Source organism: Haliotis cracherodii, unplaced genomic scaffold, assembly GCF_022045235.1.
Source record: "Haliotis cracherodii isolate W230 unplaced genomic scaffold, xgHalCrac1.p SCAF_4, whole genome shotgun sequence".
Taxonomy (NCBI): domain Eukaryota; kingdom Metazoa; phylum Mollusca; class Gastropoda; order Lepetellida; family Haliotidae; genus Haliotis; species Haliotis cracherodii.
In genome coordinates, this window is record NW_027266297.1 from 15,877,528 (window position 1) to 15,895,880 (window position 18,353).

General features: G+C 40.5%; 1 protein-coding gene across 1 annotated transcript; it reads right to left on the reverse strand.

Annotated features, from left to right (window-relative positions):
* Window positions 1–2,035: 2,035 nt before the first annotated feature.
* Window positions 2,036–18,135, reverse strand: LOC139479873 (cilia- and flagella-associated protein 57-like). Its single transcript, XM_071262775.1, has 20 exons — window positions 18,054–18,135; window positions 16,459–16,956; window positions 15,352–15,599; window positions 14,663–14,825; window positions 14,324–14,476; window positions 12,607–12,746; window positions 12,118–12,283; window positions 11,241–11,567; window positions 9,913–10,086; window positions 8,848–9,009; window positions 8,386–8,541; window positions 7,936–8,029; window positions 7,607–7,797; window positions 7,237–7,410; window positions 6,864–7,022; window positions 6,537–6,680; window positions 6,302–6,418; window positions 5,383–5,514; window positions 4,111–4,254; window positions 2,036–3,026 (listed from the first exon to the last, which is right to left on the reverse strand). The coding sequence occupies exons 2-20, from the start codon at window positions 16,927–16,929 to the stop codon at window positions 2,712–2,714; spliced, it is 3,630 nt and encodes a 1,209-aa protein (XP_071118876.1). The 5' UTR covers window positions 16,930–16,956; window positions 18,054–18,135; the 3' UTR covers window positions 2,036–2,711.
* Between the last annotated feature and the right edge of the window lie 218 nt (window positions 18,136–18,353).

Sequence of the window (18,353 nt, forward strand, 5' to 3'; positions counted from 1 at the left end):
TGCACAAGTTATTCTGATGTCTGTTGAGTGCTGTGAACCCTATTATGAAGGTGAATTTACAATAGTTATAACGTTTGACCCTGTGGAGATTCCTGATAGGTCACAGGTCAGAGTAGATCCCCAAGCAACCTATGCTCATAATATCAATCACTGGTTTGTCTGATCCCGACTTGATTATGTACAGGGTGCTGTGATATCACAGGAATAGTGTGTTATACAACAACCAATCTTTGTTTGTGGGGCTAAATCAGCAACTAGATGTACATCCTCCCGAGGCAAGAGAGTTAACTGACTTTAAAAGTCCAGTTCCCACCCTTGCCAAACTAAGCTGGAATTACTAGGCTCGATCGTAGCGCCACCAGTGGTTATTACGAGTTATGTCCCTTCTAAGCCTCTCCTATGGACCATTCAAATTCCACCTCTCGTATCACTTGCATTTGCTTCAAACAAAATGGTGGCCCCAACTCAGGACGATCTGATCAAAACGCAAGATCTATGTTGTGATATCACGGGCCTTACACCGCGAAGTGCATCAAATCACGTGATCACCTTGATTAAAAACATGAAAAGATTTGTAAAATATCTGTTGACAACGCGTTGGCGGTACATATGCTTTGGAAATCCTGCAATCACCGAAATCTGAACGACAGTTTACAAACCGGATTTCGATTTCGTTGCGAGATTTTGATTGGACTATGCATAGACTCGTTAGTCCAGCCAAAATGTAACTCCATAATACCAGCCTAGTTCGGCAAGGGTGGAAACTGGACTTTTATAGTCAGTTAACTCACTTGCCTCGGGAAGATGCTAGATGTATGGAAGTTGAAGGATTACCGGATATCACAATAAGGTTCTCGGGAACTGCCCGCATCATCATGAAATCTGCTGCTGTTTTTATTTCTATTTTTTTTGCGATCCAATAAAGCATGCAGTTACTTCCCTTTAATGCGCACTGCTTTACTGTGCATCCCGTGTTATGGTCATGGCGGCAATGGGAGTTTTTTATGCTTCTTTATGTAGGGAGGCCCTTTCCCAGGTTGATGTACACAACTGTTTATTTGGAAAGTTTTAATAATTACTATCCTGGACACAAGGAGGAGTCCATCACTGAGTTACATTTATTGCAGTTTTGACATAAACAAATGTCAACAAATGTTTGGTGCTTGTCGACCGCTGTCTGGCAACATGGATTTGTTGTATTATGTGTGTTATATTACACTGCATACTGTTTGACCCATAGATGTATTACTATAGCTGTTTCTATACTCTGTAGACAAGTCATATATCTTTAACTAGGCAAGAAAGCCAGGGCAGAGCACTGTCGTAAAATAACTGTCTTTTCTTACATAGGATTCAATACTGATTTTGCAGCATAGCTAGAAAAAAATGAAAGACTCTGGTCCAGTGGGTGTTCTTTAGGGTCACATGGAGTACATTATAACTGTACTACAACTATACAATACAACAGTGTTGCTAGAGCTGCAAGTACCTTTTCCCCATGGGGATTCCCAGTTACAATTGATCCTCACAACCTATGCTGGTCGTAACAGGTGACTAAATGGATCGTAAGTTCAGGCTCGGTGACTTGGTTGATGGAGCGTCATTGTACCCTGATTGCGTGGATTGCTGCTCACAATTCAATCACTGGATTGTCTTGTCAAGTCTTGATTATTTACAGGCAGCTGTCATATAGCTGGAATATTATCAAGTGCAGTGTGAGAAAACAAACACACACGTAGATACCTCCAGATTTACACAGCTGCAATTCATGGCCCTTGAGTTGAAAGTGAGTTGGGTTTAACACCGCTTTTAACATTATTCCAGTTATATCACGGCGTGTCAGCTAAATGTTTCGAACCCATAATCTTAGGTTTCTGGCATGCCAAAGGGACACAACTCTTCACAGCGAATCACAGCGCCTTAGACGACAGGGCCATTCAGGATCCCAGTTGAAAATGAACAACAATGTTTGCATAAACGGATTTTGTATCTTTTTTACAAAGATAAAACGACTACATTACTATTCAATGCTTTATTTCACAATGCTGATGTGTAGAATAAAATGTGTATAATTCCTCGATAATACTTCATTCAAAGTGAATGTACATGGATGGAAAAATTCATATGTGTAGAGTAAATTCCTATTTCAATTCAATTTCATAAAAGAAAAGTTTAAAAGTGTTTGGACAAAAACGCTTATGTAAAAATGCCAGCTTGTGACCAAAAATAAATACTTCAATGTGTTTAATACATTTCATGGGACGGAACCAGATAATATGACACCATAGAAGCACAAATATGAATACTATATCACAGCTATTGTTTGTAACTTCATATACAAATACAGACGGACTCCATTAAAATTGCAGGCAACATATTTTTTCAATATTAGACTGACAGATGTGCAATTTGTATCAATTTATCAACACAAACGGCGTCTTCAATTTACGTAATAAATAAAAAATAAGAACAAAACAGAATTAAAAATAATTAAAACCTGTCCAAAATATTTATTTTAACTGACTTCAAATTATATATATATATATATATCCGTTTCTGTTAAGCTATGAAATTTACATTTTATTTGTCACCACACAATAATTACTTTCATTTGAAAAATATGATATTTTAACAAAGATACTTTGGTTGCTATATATTTACAACTGCTAGGAAATGTTAAATTTACAATATCACAGACGGGTCAATCAATATCACACTGCCCCTGTTATCGGTTGTAATTTGGTGCCTGACGGGGGCCGTGATCCCATCTCAATGTCACTCATTTCGTTTCTTAATCGCCTGATCTCAAATCTCTGCATTTCAATAATCTTCAGCTTTTCTTCCAGATCTCTCACCATGAGGGCGCTGGGGTTTTTGGCAGTGATCTGGGCAAGGGTAGCTGTGTCGGCCTTCTTGTTGTTTTTGCTGTGAAGGCCAAGAACTGCCTCAAGGTCATGGATGCTTGTGCGGGCTATCTTCAGCTCTCGCCTCAAGTCGTTTATTTCCTTGATGAGGGACACGTTTTCCTAAAAAGAGAGATCATTTTAGTACGGATTGAATGTTGTATTACGGTGTAATATTTTGTCAACATCATAGTGGTATGTGAATCGCTGGTGATAAACTACAATATTTCACAACTCCAGATGTTAGTTGTGTGAGTGATAATGGTTTTATACTGCTTTTAGCAATATTCCTGCTCTGTCAGGTCCTGGGCCCAGAAATGGGTTTCACACATTGTACTCATGTGGGGAATCGAACCCAGGCCTTTGGTGTGATGAGCGAAGGCTTTAACCACAATGCTACCCAATCACCCCTGATATCTTCCTAAAGCTAGGGAGTTAACTGACTATAAAAGTCCATTGGACTTTTAAAGTCAGTTAACTCTCTTGCCTCGGGAAGATGCCCTGATATTAGTTGATGGATACCATGAGCAACAACCGATGTCATGGTGTAGGACAACACAAAATCAGACAGGTCACACACGTACATGACACCCAATCCAATCTTTTATTTAGTCAGTTCTTGTTACAATCATGGTTTACAACATGGGGACCTATTAGAAAACTTCTTATGTGTACTGGCAAGCAATCGTCTGGATTGCAATTTCTTTAATTACACTTAGGTAGTGGTGCTCTACCCTTGTTAAAGCAAGTTTTTGGTTTTGGTTTTGGTTTTGGTTTGTTGTTTAACGCCGCACTCAGCAATATTCCAGCTATATGAAAGTGGTCTGTAAATAATCGAGTTGAACCAGACAATCCAGTGATTGACATCATGAGCATCAATCTACGCAGTTGGGATACAGTGACATGTGTCAACCAAGTCAGCGAGCCTGACCACCTGATCCCGTTAGTCGCCTCTTACGACAAGCATACTACCCTGGATCTTCACGGGTCTGTTAAAGTAAGTGAGTGAATTTACACAGCTTTGAACAGTTATTCACTTATATCACAATGTGATTTGAAATTTGAAAGAGGGAAACAGTGTAAAATAGATGAAAAACACTAGTGTGGTGCTTAGTTGACAGGGTGAACAGTGCCCCCAAGAGGAAATACAACATGGTGTATATTGATGCAAAAAAGCGTCCGTCCATTTATGTGTGTTTGTACGTACCTGCATGATCCGGACATTATCAGCCTTGTGGATCTCGGAATCCTTCTCCAGCTTCTTCCGGAGCGAGGCAACGGATCTCTCCAGGTGCTCCCGCTGTCTGCTGTACTCTTTCTGAATATCTGCATCCACACTTGCTGACTCCGTCTGCACAAGAGGACAAGCAACATATGGAGACTTTATACTAGACTGACATAAAATAATTTTATTTAAAAATAAATATAATCTACGAAATAAAAAGAATTAAAAAATCCGAATGGAGCACAGAACAATCCTAGAGCTGAGGCAATCTAGACTTGCTAAATCATTCTGGACTTGGGACTCCTTGTATAATTCAATCTCTTGTGTCTGGGAGACAGACTAACTTTATTCTGACCACCAGCTTCATACAATTGTTCCTGAACTCAACAGATGATGCAAGCTGAGAATGCTGGGTTTGTTTGTTGTTTAACGCCGCACTCAGCAATATTCCAGCTATATGACGGCGGTCTGTAAGTAATCGAGTCTGGACCAGACAATCCAGTGATTAATATCATGAGCATCGATCCACGCAATTGGGATCGATGACATGCATGAACCAAGTCAGTGAGTCTGACCACCCGATCCCGTTAGTCACCTCTTACGACAAGCATAGTCGCCTTTTGCGGCAAGCATGGATTGCTGAAGACCTTTTCTACCCCGGATCTTCATGGGCTGAGAATGCTTGGTGATAACATGCATAATTATGATAAACATCACTAATCATAATCAACCAGAAAAATATGCACTGCCTGTATCTGTGAAAAGACCCTGACATGAAGTATACTTCAAGTATATGCACCCAGAAGCTTTTCCTCAATGTCTACCAGAGTGCTTAGTTTCCATATAACTCCATCTCTATTAGGGCTGGGATGTGTAACTCAGGTACTCGTGTCGGGTGGGTATTGAGTAGTACCAAGGTACCCCCCAAATTATAAGGAATCATGGTTAGTCATGAGAGATATTGTTTAAAGACAAAAATTCACTATAACTCCAAGGTTACACTTCATGTCACTAATGTTCGCATTTCTGAATACACATGCATTTCTTCTGATAAAGCTTAAGTCAACTTCAGTGTATGCATGCAAATGTCTAGTGTTATACGAGTGTCTAAATACTTTTTGCCAGGGCTATAATAAAACAATTCCCATTTGGACATTTTGTATGCAACTCTTGGTAGCAGTTACTCAGGTAGTAAATTTGGAGCCGTCCCAGCCCTAACCTCTATGTCAGGTGGTATGGCGTACAAGTACTTACGATGTCCTCCTGGACGTGTTTCTGGTACAGGGCCTTGATGCTCTCCTTCAGCATCTTGGGGTCCTGGATGTAGCCCACACAGTTGTGGAGGTCAGTCTTGAAGCGGCGGACAATGGCCTCAACATCACGCACCTAGGAGGACAACCGCAGCATTAATACATCTCCGCTAAGGACAGGACTGCACAGATTTGTACCAGAACCACAACATGCTATTTACAATTTTTATATGAGAAAAGAGGAAAGTATCCACTGAAATATGTCAATTTTAGCCTTGACAGCTTTTTGATAGTTGTAGTTTGTGTTTAGTTTTCCCAAAACCAAAGTCTTGCCCCCCAGCTCGTCACCTCGACCACTCCACAACACCCAAGGCACTACACCCCCATTTTCCCCTCAGGACACAAGGCACTACACAATTATTCCCTTCCCCCACCCTTAAGGCTCAGCATGTCCTCCCTACTCATACACTGTAAGGCACAACACATCCTGCCTGCCCTCACCCCCAAGGCATCACACATCCTTCCTACACTCACCCCCAAGGCACCACACACCCTTCCTACCCTCTACCCCAAGGCACCACACATCCTTCCTATGCTCACCCCCAAGGCACCACACACCCTTCCTATGCTCACCCCCAAGGCACCACACACCCTTCCTACCCTCTACCCCAAGGCACCACACATCCTTCCTATGCTCACCCCCAAGGCACCACACACCCTTCTTATGCTCACCCCCAAGGCACCACACATCCTTCCTATGCTCACCCCCAAGGCACCACACACCTTCCTATGCTAACCCCCAAGGCACCACACATCCATCCTACGCTCACCCCCAAGGCACCACACATCCTTCCTACGCTCACCCCCAAGGCACCACACATCCTTTCAACCCTCACCCTCAAGGCACCACAAATCCTTCCTACCTTCTGTCTCTCCTGGTGCATCTCTTTGTCTGTGGCCTTCAGCTTCTGTCTCAGCTCGGTGATGTTCAGCTCCAGTTGAGTGTTCTGCTTGTGGAACCTCTCCAGCTCACTCTCCATCTGGGAGAAGACATATTGAACATGTTATCCCAATAATAAAAATAGTCATCCATGAGTATGATCGCTCTATCAAGTTAAGGTCAGGAATCACTCCGATGACATTTTCCTCACTACCCACCTCCTGGATCTGTTCCTTCATGTTCTTGATGTCATTCTCTCGGGGCTCGATCTGCTTCTTCAGCTCCTTGATCTTGTAATCCAGAACAAACTTGAACTTCTCCAACTCTTGGTTCTTCTTCTTCAGGTCATAAATACGCTTCTCCTATAACACACAGAACAGATTCAACTCATGTCCGAGGTTCAATTTCTCCAAATGCTCCTATGTAGTCTCTGCTTACATTAGTTTTTGTGGGTAAATCTTTCAAATTTGTCCCCGCAGACCCATCCATGACCACAGTTTTACATAACAAGAAGAGAGATGGGCACGTAAGACCGTGAGACTGACCTTATCCTGGATGGTGTCGTCTCTCTCCTGGATCTCCTTCTTCAGGCCTTGGATGTCCTTCTCCAGGTTGCGGATGATGTTGTTGAGCTTGTTGGTCTCTGCCTGGAACTTCTTGATCTCCTCCTTGTGGTCGTCGATCTCCTTCTGCAGACTTGTGAACTAAACAGATCACAACAAACAATTATTCAATGGAAACGTTTTGCTTACAGATGAAAATGAGAACCAGAAACCCTGTATTCACAGGTTCAGGTCACGGGGAAGAAATGGTGAAATGACCCATGTAGATACAAACTGTGATTTGAAATTTCGATGATGTCCCTCAACTCAATAATGTGCATTCATACAAAATCAAATCCAGGAGATGTTTCTTTACCTTCTTCTTCATGATGCCTGACTCGCCCTTGAGCTTCATGTTAGCCTCCTTCTCATCTCGGAGCTTCCTCTCATATTTGTTCTTCATGTCCAGGATCTCTCTGTCAGCATCCTCCTCAATCTGCCGTTTGGTCTCCTCGTACTCACGACTTAGCTGGCGAGACTCATCATTGGCCTATGTAATCAAAGAAGGATAATAATTTGAAATCAAGCTTTCATGTATTGTTGATTTATTTCTGAAAATAACCATGAAAATTGTATTGAAAAATTTGCAATCATGACCAGCATCTGAAGATCAGCACATTAATGACAACAGGTGCAACAGTGCCTCTTATCCCCAAACAGAGTGCACTGTCTGCTCGGTGACTGACCTGCTCCAACTTGTTGGTGGCCTCCTGCAGCTTGGTCTCGTAGTACTCGGTGAGTTCCTCCAGAGCATGCTCCTTGCTCTCCTCCATCTCCTGCAGCTGCCGCTCGTAGTCCTCCTGCATCTTCATCATCTTGGCCTGCTGCTCCTGGAACTTCTCATACTCTAGCATCAGCTTCTGGTTGTTGGCAGACTCTGTGGCAACAGAGAGTGTCAGAGTGAGAAGGAAGCAACTGAACGAGTTTGATGCAATTTAACAGACTTAACTAACTCAGGAAACAACTATGAAACCGTTTGGCCAGTGATTTGAAACTGATGAAGTCCTGCACTAACCGAGATCCTGCAACTCCTTGGCATGTTTCTCCATCAGCTCCGACATCTCCTCCTCGTGTTTAGCCTCCTCCTTATCCTTGTCCGTTTTCAAAACCTGCAGGGCAAAATGTCATTTTTAACAACAGCCTCTGATGATATTGCTTAGTAAAGTCCCATATTCCAAAAAAGAAATTGTCGTGAAGGTTGGGTTTAACTGTATATTAACTTTATTTTTTTAAATTATTAATAAAAAATTATTGAGTTCGGAAATGAAAGTCATTGGTACCCCTAGACAAAAAAATTCAAGGTTAATTTTAGTTGTACTGTTTCTCTTGCTCTGAGTGTTCCAGGTTGCATAATTGAAGCATTGGCAGGAATGAGTTGCTGGAGTATAACAGCAAGAAATCTGAAAAGTAGATTCTTTTATCAGCTGTATGGCAGTGCTGGATGAGCTGGCTCTGACTCACTGACCTGGTTCTTGGTCTTGAGCGACTCCATCTCCTGGATGAACTTCTCTGTCAGCTCTTTCATCTTCTCGTTGTAGTTCATGTCCTTCAGGCGGAGCTGATACTCATTCTCCATCTTCAGCTCCTCCACACGTGTCTTCAGCTCACTCATGTTGGAGTTCTGGAAACAAAACCAATGCTCTACAACATGGACTAGCGGAAACTTCCACAGTAAATAGGCAGTCGCAAGTGTGATACGAATATTATATGACTCATTTTGTTTAATGAGCCAAACACTCTTGTTGGTAAGATCTGTATCATTATTTTGGCTAAACGAATGTATCATACTTATTGATACCATATTGTTGCATTTTAAAGGAACTGTTTCTTCTTTCTAATTTCATGATTAACCCCAAGCCACGCCTCTGATGATAGTTTGACACTTGGGATAAACATAACAACAATGATTTTGACATAAAAGCTTCACCTTCTCTTCAAGGTCACTCTTGGTGATGAGAATCTCCTCGGCCCAGCCCACTTCTTTGTCCCTCTTGAGGCCACGCCCTTCTTTGTCCTGGATTTTCCACAGTATGATGGTGGCATCCTCTGATACTGTGATCAGGAACTGGTCATCAAATGTGATCTTCATCTGAAAAAACATTAAAAATTGTGAACAACTACAGCCAAGCTTGCACTCTAGGATCTCGGAACAATAGGTGAAACATACATGTCATTATCATATCTCCATGTCAGAATGTTGAGATCTGATTGATCACATGATCTTGATAAAATACTATGAATCCGGCCTGGGTGGGAAATAAATTTCTGAGCAGGAGAATAAATCCCTTATACCCCGCCATGAAGAAAACAGGCTGCACATGCATTTCTGAGAGGGAGAGTAAATCCCTTATACCTGCTTCTAAGTAAAAGTCTGCACGCTTTTTCTGAGTCAATAAAATTCATGTGACACGGCACAAGTTAACGTCAGCTCAATGCAACAGCTGTTTTCTATCAGTTTTTAATTTGTTTTAACTCTTTAACAATTGCAGTTCATGGTAAAAATCCTAACGCGGGACAAATAAAACCCATGTACCCAGAGTGATACTGCTACAACTTATAATATGAACTCTTTGACTATATTTAATTACGATGTCAATAATATCCCAGAATACTCTGTCCACTGTGTGAAGAATACAAAGTATGAAAGACTTGCAAAACCACAAGTGTACTCTACAACTTTAACCACTGTCTGTAGCCTGAATCTATTAAACATTCCTTCTGTGAAGTAAGCACACTTGACAATAGGCCATATATTAACACCAAAATGTACTGAAATGATACAAAAAACAGGTCATCTGGGATAGCAAGACTTTAAATGTTTTGTCACAGTCTAGTAGTGGGAACAGACATCAAAGATGAATGATCGAAGTTAGCGCAAAATTCTGTGGTTTCTGAGATCGGCTTCAGAAATTTTACCCTTTGAGATCTGAGTTTTGCAATATTTAATAATAAACTCTAGTTGGATTCTGCTGTCAAACTCAGGTGTGCCTACCTTCGTGATGGAAGCGCTATGACCCTGGTGCTCCTGCCACTCCCCTGGGATGGTGAGGGGGAACTTCATCGACCACAACGTCCCCCGCTGGGTGCCGGTGAACAGCATCCGCCCGGAGTGAGACAGGGCGACATTCGTCATGGTCATTTCACCAGATGGGACTTCACGCAGAATCTGATCAGAAATAACTTACATTGATTAAACATAACAAAAACTGTATGCAACATACAAAATCAAAACCAAGAAACAAACTCCTCTGGTAGAAACCTTGTGACATTGAATAAACATGATAATGAACCTTGTCTGGGGGATGAAACAGAGTTGAAATGAGTGATCAATGACGATCATGACTCGGCTCATGTCATTTGTAGTCTTAGCAAATTTGATTTTAAATAATTCAAAACCTGTTATTTGTATGTAAACTCAACTTTTACGAAGCGTATCACTCTACCAGTTAATGATTCCCCTATAACACCGCGACAATGTCTTGGTTTCACACAGGGCACTGATTACAACAGGTAAACACAAACTGGACCTGGGCCCTCTTGTACAAAGCGATCTTAGCGCTAAGATGATCGTAATGCCCATACTTTAACATAGGCTTACGATAGTCTTAGCGCTAAGATCGTTTTGTGCAAGTGGGCCCTGGGTCTCTTTCCTCAAAGCCACTGAATGCTTAGATGACTGTATCTCCAATACTTTAACTATGACATATGACAGTTGTAGCGCTAAAATTGCTTTGTGGTATAGTCCAGATGGTGTAGCTTGTCCCCCTCAACTGCTACCCTCGATATCACAAATACCACATGTATGTTTCTTGGATACTAAACTTTCCTGGGGGACAGTGCAATCATCCACTGGGACAGTTACATACATGTCTGAGTAATTACATAGACTGATTGAACTACCTGTGAAGATTCAGGTTAGAATAGGTCTTCAGCAACCTATACTTGCTGTAAAAGGACTATGCTTGGCATAAGAGGCGACTAACGGGATCGGGAGGTCAGGTTCGCTGACCTGGTTGATGCATGTCATCATATCCCATTTGTATAGATTGATGTTCATGATGTCAATCACTTGATTGTCTAGTCCAACTCGATTATTTACAGACCGACGTCAAATAGATGGAATATTGCTGAGTGTGGCGTTAAACAACAAACAAACAAACATCAAATAGAAAAGCAGTTATTGCAGTATGTATTTTGTAGTTATGGGGACATTTGTCTGAACAACAAGATGCAATGTTTTATATATACTACTCAAAACAACAAACAAACACTGATTTAACATGTCAAATGTCAGAACATCTCTTCGCAAAATATACTCACAGAAGAATCAGCTATCTCTTTGAGGCTTTTGTCCGATCCTACAGCGAATGTGGTCTTGCCATCATTGTTGACAGCTACGCCTGTGTAACTGCACGACTTGAGAACACTTTCTGCCAGACGCTTTCCGGTATAAGGATCCCACTCGTACACAGCGCCATCCATGCCACACGAGACGATCTTGGCATCATCAAAACTCCACACGACGGACCGCACTTTGCCGTTGTGACCCTTCAGGTTGGAGACGTTCTCGAACGTCGTGGTGGAGTAAATCTGAATGACGTTGCCATGGACAGCAGCAAACAAGTGGCCACCATTGCTGAATGCACACTGAAGAAAAAGTAGTTCCATAGGCATGATAAATGACACAGACATAAAAACACAGTTATATTCAAATAGACAGGAGATACTAAACAAATCCAGTTTAGAGACAGGTGTTTTTGTCAACAGACAATATCAGCATGATGAGGTTATATGAAGCCTTTATTATCCTGAGGGATGCTGAGTCCTGGGCCCACTTGCACAAAGCGATCTTAGGTCTACGACTATTGTAAGCATATGTATGGGAATTGTGATTATCTTAGCCTAAGATCGCTTTGTTCAAGTGGGCCCTGGATGTGTTAAACATGAAATGACGAAGGATATTCTTTATTGCATTTATTCAGAATGTAAAGTTTCGAGTATGAGAACACCAGTTTACGAAGATCCAGACAAACTAGGCCCAGGCTAACAAGATGCTGACTAAACCCTATTAACTCATCCGAGTTTGTACAATTTCAGGTTCATTAAGTGCATCAATTGTGGTTACATCATATTGAAAAATATCCGAGAACTTCCATCCACCACACCCAAATTTAATCTAGCATCTTTTGAGACCCACCTCTCTGCATCCTCTAACAGTGAACTCCTTGAACGTCCTGATGTCATCGATGAGAAGATTCATCAGCCGCAGCTTGTCACTGAAGCCAACCAGGATGTACAGACCAGACGGGTGCAGCGCGATGCTGTACGCCTCCTCCGCAAACTCCTTGTACAGCTCCAGGTTACTACAAACAAGTGGGCAAGAATGATGATTCAAAAATCGGTGAAACACAAATCTTCATCTTCCCAGATTATCATCTACCTGAAGCATTCTTGAAAAGTACAAAATATGAAGAAGTTTTCAACATCTTTACATTTTTCATTTTTTGATGATGAAGTATCAAAACCTGTCCATTTTAAACTGCTTAAATGGTCCTGATAGTACCTGGTACGTTTCCTTTGTAAAAACAATACAAATCTATTGAATCAAATATCTTTCTCTCATAAAATGTAAAAACAGCTATGGCATAGATGAAGCAGGTTCATAAAACAATCAGTTACCACTGACCATGTCTCGTAGTTCCAGATACGGACGGATCTGTCGAGGGAGGAGGTGGCGATGAGGGGTTTCCTGATACAGACGTCCAGGCCCATGATTTGGCTGTTGTGGAAGCTCTGGGCCAACACCTCAAATGTTGCCTGGTCTCCCTGGATACAAAACCAGTGTGTCAACCAAGTTTCATCAAAATATGTTTGCGCAAAACAGAAGGAGTGTGTATTTCATGTCATTAAATTGCACACATGAATTTTTGATTACTCAGTAAAATTTTGTTGTCTCAGAGTCATGGGGATCATATAACACCCTCCGAGTTCCACGTAATAGGAAACAAGTGAGTCCCATTGTATGACTATTAACTATAGTGTTGCTAAGGATTTTGTTGAAATCATATGCCATCTAGAACGAAATACAGTCAAGTCTCCTTAACCCAACACGCATTAATCCGACAATTTGCATTATCTGACACTAATGATGGGAACTAATTAAATCGGTGCTATTTAGACCCGCTCATCTGACAATCTCGCACTCTGACTCTGACATATCTAATTTGCAGAAATCACTCAACCAGTCTTGTTAATCCGACATGATGATCAGCATACTTTAGGTCATGTGCTCGAGTGTACACAGCCCCATGTTTTGATGTGAGACGAGTTGGCTAGCAGCTGCATATACAATGGCTGCAGAGATAAACTTACTTACTAATAAACAATTAATCCCATTATAGGTCATGTCATAATTACCTTTCGCAAACTTTGACCGAGTAATGAAATAACTAACAGGAAGTCAATATTAGCCAATAAGAAAGCAGCTTTCTTGCGCTTTGAGCACTAATTTCAAACAGGCGACTTCTATTCCAGACTAAGCTTTCAAAAGTATTTTGGATCAGCCTGTAACTAGTTCGGAATACCCTGTGTTAAGCTTTTAGCGTTTGCATGATTAGAGAACATATTCCGCTAACAATATAATATAAAAATATCTATATTTCCTTTTCAATTATTTTATTACAACGATCAGTTATCATTAGTTGTGTAGTTGTCCAAATTTCAATCACAAACGTTGATACTATTTTTTATGTTTATCTGACATAATCATATGCAAAGACCCCGCTGGATTAACAGGACTTGACTGTATCAACCTAATGAAGTTTGAGTTAAGAATGATTACTATACTTCATAGTAATTAGTCTTGTAAATATTGAAATCAGTATTAGTGTATTAGACTTGGTTTACAATTCATGTAAGTACTACTGATATTTAGTCTGATAAAGTAGATAATGCAAAATGGTGTCAATGTGGATTACTGGGCATCACAATTTCACATACCGTATTCGACGTAATAAGCGCCCCGCTCTAATTAGCGCCCACAGCGATATTTGCTAATATACTGGGTAGTGAACAATCCCAATTAGCACCCCTTCTGATTGATAAAAGTACACAGGGCTATTTATTCGTGCATAAAACGTTTGTTATATGCACCCTTAATTATGGGCAATTAAATTCTGGAAAAATATATCTGTCGTTTATAAACATTTCAGCAAAAACCAAGAAATTTACGCTCTTTGAACTCGTTGTTTTTCACCAAAAAAAAAGTCTAATAAGAGCCCCCTAATTCTAATTTTGAGAGCGCCCTGGGCGCTTATTATATGGTACTTCATTTTAATGTAAAGTAAATGTACACAGTACTTGAGTAAAGGTAAACAAAAAGGTTTGTGAGAAAAGTGAGCTACCTTGCCAAGATCAGCACTGGACAGGGTGAGGTAATACAACTGGCTGAGATCTGTGCTGGCCACAAGTGTCTCCTCGGACGGACTGACGGTCAGACATTTGATGACCTGTTGCTGGGACTTTGTGGGGTCAGAGCTGTTAGGGTCAGCTGGGATCTGAAAAATTACCACAATAACAGTGACAGCAATAAAAGATATTGACAATACGTCTGTTTACCGAGCAGCCATTACTGTCGTGCGTTTGGATAAATAACGGTTTGAAATGATTGTAAGAAAACTCACTCTACAACAACACTCAGAAAATAGAGAGGAAGGGATTATAGATGAAAAAAACATTGATACCTTGATGTCCCTAGCCTTCTTGAAGAAATCTTTGTCGTCGGTTTTCTCGAAAAGATGAACCATGCCCGGTCCACAAGCACACGCGTAGCCCTTGGAGTAGGCTACGATAGCCGAGATCTGAGGAGGACCACTTGGCTGGCTGCCATCATCTAGACTATCTTTCCTGTAATTAGCGAATGATGTGATTGGTCACAACAAAGAACACATGCATTTAACTACTAAATGTCAGATTTGAAGTAGATTTAGTTTACGTTTTATTTTGAATTTCAACGCATGGTACAAATGTAATATCAAATGCAATTACATTACGCTAGTTACGTCACATATCAAGTTGTCAGAACAGTGTGTTGACAATATGATGATGTCTGACTAAAATATGTGTAATACATAGAATAACCCACTTCCTTGTAAAAATAATGATTATCTGTCGAGGGTGAATTAATTTGGTACAAATAGCTGGTGATAATTCTTGATTAGCATGATAAAAACCATTGAGTGAGTGAGTATGGTTTGACGCCACTTTTAGCAATATCACAGCAGGGGACACCAGAAATGGGCTTCACACATTGTACCCATTTGGGGAATCGAACCTGGGCCTTCTGCGTGATGAGTGAACGCTTTAACCACTAGGCTACTCCACCGCCCCTGACACTGAAACATGCAGAATGATGTGGATTTGAACTCCTTACTTTTCCTCCTTGAGAGCTCCAGCGTTGAACTCATTCTTCAGCTCTCCTGCCTCAAACAGCAGCAGTCTGCCGGTGTCGGTGCCGACCACCACCCTCTCCTCTGACACCCAGGCATGACACAGGAAGTTCTGTGGCTCCATCTTCTGGAAGGGGAATGGCTTGAGGTTGCCCTCGCTGTAGCGGAAGTGACGGAAGATTCCATTGCCAATGACACAGAGCTGCGTGTTGTCTTGAGGGTTGAAACTCACCTGATCAAGGATGAAATTGTTTTGGTTATACCATACTTTAACATGTTTGCATACATTGATTCTTTCTTTACATTGTGTATGTTCGGTATGTTTACAAATAAACCCTGCATTTAGTTATGCATATCCAATTCTTTAACAACACAAATCACACAAAATTTTACCCAAACCTGTAGTAGTGGGACGATAGACCAATGCATCGCAATTTTTTAATTCTCGAAACAAGTATCGATCACAAATGCACACTAAGTAACAATTTGATTCTTACCTTAAATGTATATTTTAATAAATGCTACACCAAACACTAATTACTATTGAAAATGAGTAGTGAAAACGTAAATATTTTCATCCATTGCGCCATACTTAATCATTAGTGTCCCAGATATTTGGCCATCATGTCTATGAAAGTATCATGATGCGTATAGGATCGTGATACGTGTCGGATCGCCCAGTTGGTGTATCGTCCCAGCCCTACTAGCTCATGCTTTCAATAGTTCTTGTGGTAGATCCAGCTTAAAGAAGTACATACTACAGCCTAGCCTTATCAAGTAAAATAGGCACGACACAGTATATATTTCTTGAACGGTAGAACATTAAGAAGATTACTTATTAAGAACATCCATTATACCCATACCAGAATTCATGTTTTATCAACAACAAAATTGTTTGTTTCATTAATATCATGTCATATATTATATTCAAAATTACTATAAAATAAGAAGCATACCATGAGACTGATAATAATATTTTATGATAACTTATGCACAAATAATTTTAGATACCAAGTTACCTGTGACATGTATATAGATATGATGGAAGAAAACACTCTCTTAGATGAAAAAAGTAAATGGTCTACTCTCACCTGGTAAACATCCGCTGTATTTTGTGGATTGGATGTTTTAGCTGTGGCCATCACTTTAGATTTCTCCCATGTCCAGTACAACAGAGTCCAGTCGGGCTTGCCACCTTGAGCCACCAGGTACTTGGAATCAGGGGAGAATGCCAAACTGACATACTCCCCTGACTGGACATCTGGTGATGTCAGAACCTTTTTCTTCCTCAAGGAATGGAGATCATATATTGTGATGGTCGGCTTCTCTCCCTTTTCCGCAATAGCGACATACCTTCTGTTTGGGCTGACAGCCAGTGCTGTCATTCCCTCAGACTTGTCTGTTCCCGGGATAAACTTCTGTACCTTCTGATCTGTGTTGTACAGGATGCAGTTGGCTCCAGAGGGATACACAATAGTCTGTTCATCGTGGTAGCAAATGTTTCCTGTCACTCCTGGCTTGAGGCCAAAGATGTGCCTGGCCTGGGCGATGGCTATCGACATTTTGGATGTTTATTGTTTTTTTCAAAGCTGTAACAAAACAACATCATATGCTGTACTCACATGAATAATTTATATATATTGAAAAAAATTGCAACAAGAACATGTAGATCGTATGTATCACAAGTTGTATATAAATTTCGTAATTGAGAACATATGTTGACAAAGTATAAAATAACCACAAATTATGAATGAATTTTGTATGTTTTGCCTGTTTCATGAAGACCATGGAAGCCTATTAGAGCTGGGACAGGTAACTCTGCTAACTTGGGTGTGACCTGAGTAGGACCCGGGTACCCACAGTACCCATGGTTAGTCATGTGATATAATTCTCAATGACAATAACAATAACACTCCATGGTTTCAGTACAAGTCACTAATAGTTTATGCCAGGATCCAGTAAAAACAATTCCCAATCGGATATATTGTATCCACTCTTGAGATCTACAGCGGCCACACGGGGAGGCTCGGGTAATTGGGGGTTGGGTACCCGGAAAGTAAAGTTGACCTGATCTCTGCCCTAAAGCAGGAAGAATATTTAAACGGTTGTTTTTATTGTAGGTTGGGAGGGCAACCAAATTACATGCAAATTAATATTACATCTAAATATTCATCAAAAGGAAGGCGCTCGTGCACACCCCTTACCAAAATGGTGGAAGGTATTCCCTATACTGCAATCTAGCCTTTTACAAAAATATCCCAAATATGCAATGGAATATAAGTGATCGATAGATATCATTAATTATACACGCACACCCACTATAGCATGTAAACCGTAAATTCAGAAACCAGTTTCTTGTGAGTGTCTCGGGTCTCAAGTCTAGACAAGGTTCAACTACATGCTATGGAAACTAATTACAATGTATTTCACGTCTTACAAACAAATGATACACAAAAGGAAACATTTGAACAGAAAATATAAGTCCAATAAAAAATATTGGTATATTATGAAAAGGAAATATGACATCTCAAACTGAAGAAAACCTTTGACAATACCTGAATACCTTATTGAAACGAACACATATCAAAATGAATAACTGCATCAACAGACTGTTTCAATGATGACAGCATTCACTGTGAGAAGAATTCTATTCTATGTGTGTTATTTTCTTAAATCCAACACCTACCGCTATGGTTATCTTGTTAAAATCCCAAAACAACCGACTGCAGTTGAAGAACTGCATCAACAATCGTTGACATCCGTTGCCATGAGTAACTGCGCAGTGCTTTGTGACGCACCGGAAATGTAAGATTAAAATCCGGACATGAGGGAGTAATAATTGTATAGACTAGAAAGAATTTTGTTTCATTTTGCAAAGAAACAAAACAATGATATCATTGTCTAAGTTAACATAGCATTGTCATATATATAATTCATCTGTGCTGTAATATATCATTAAAGTATGTCTACATTCGTATAAGCGTTT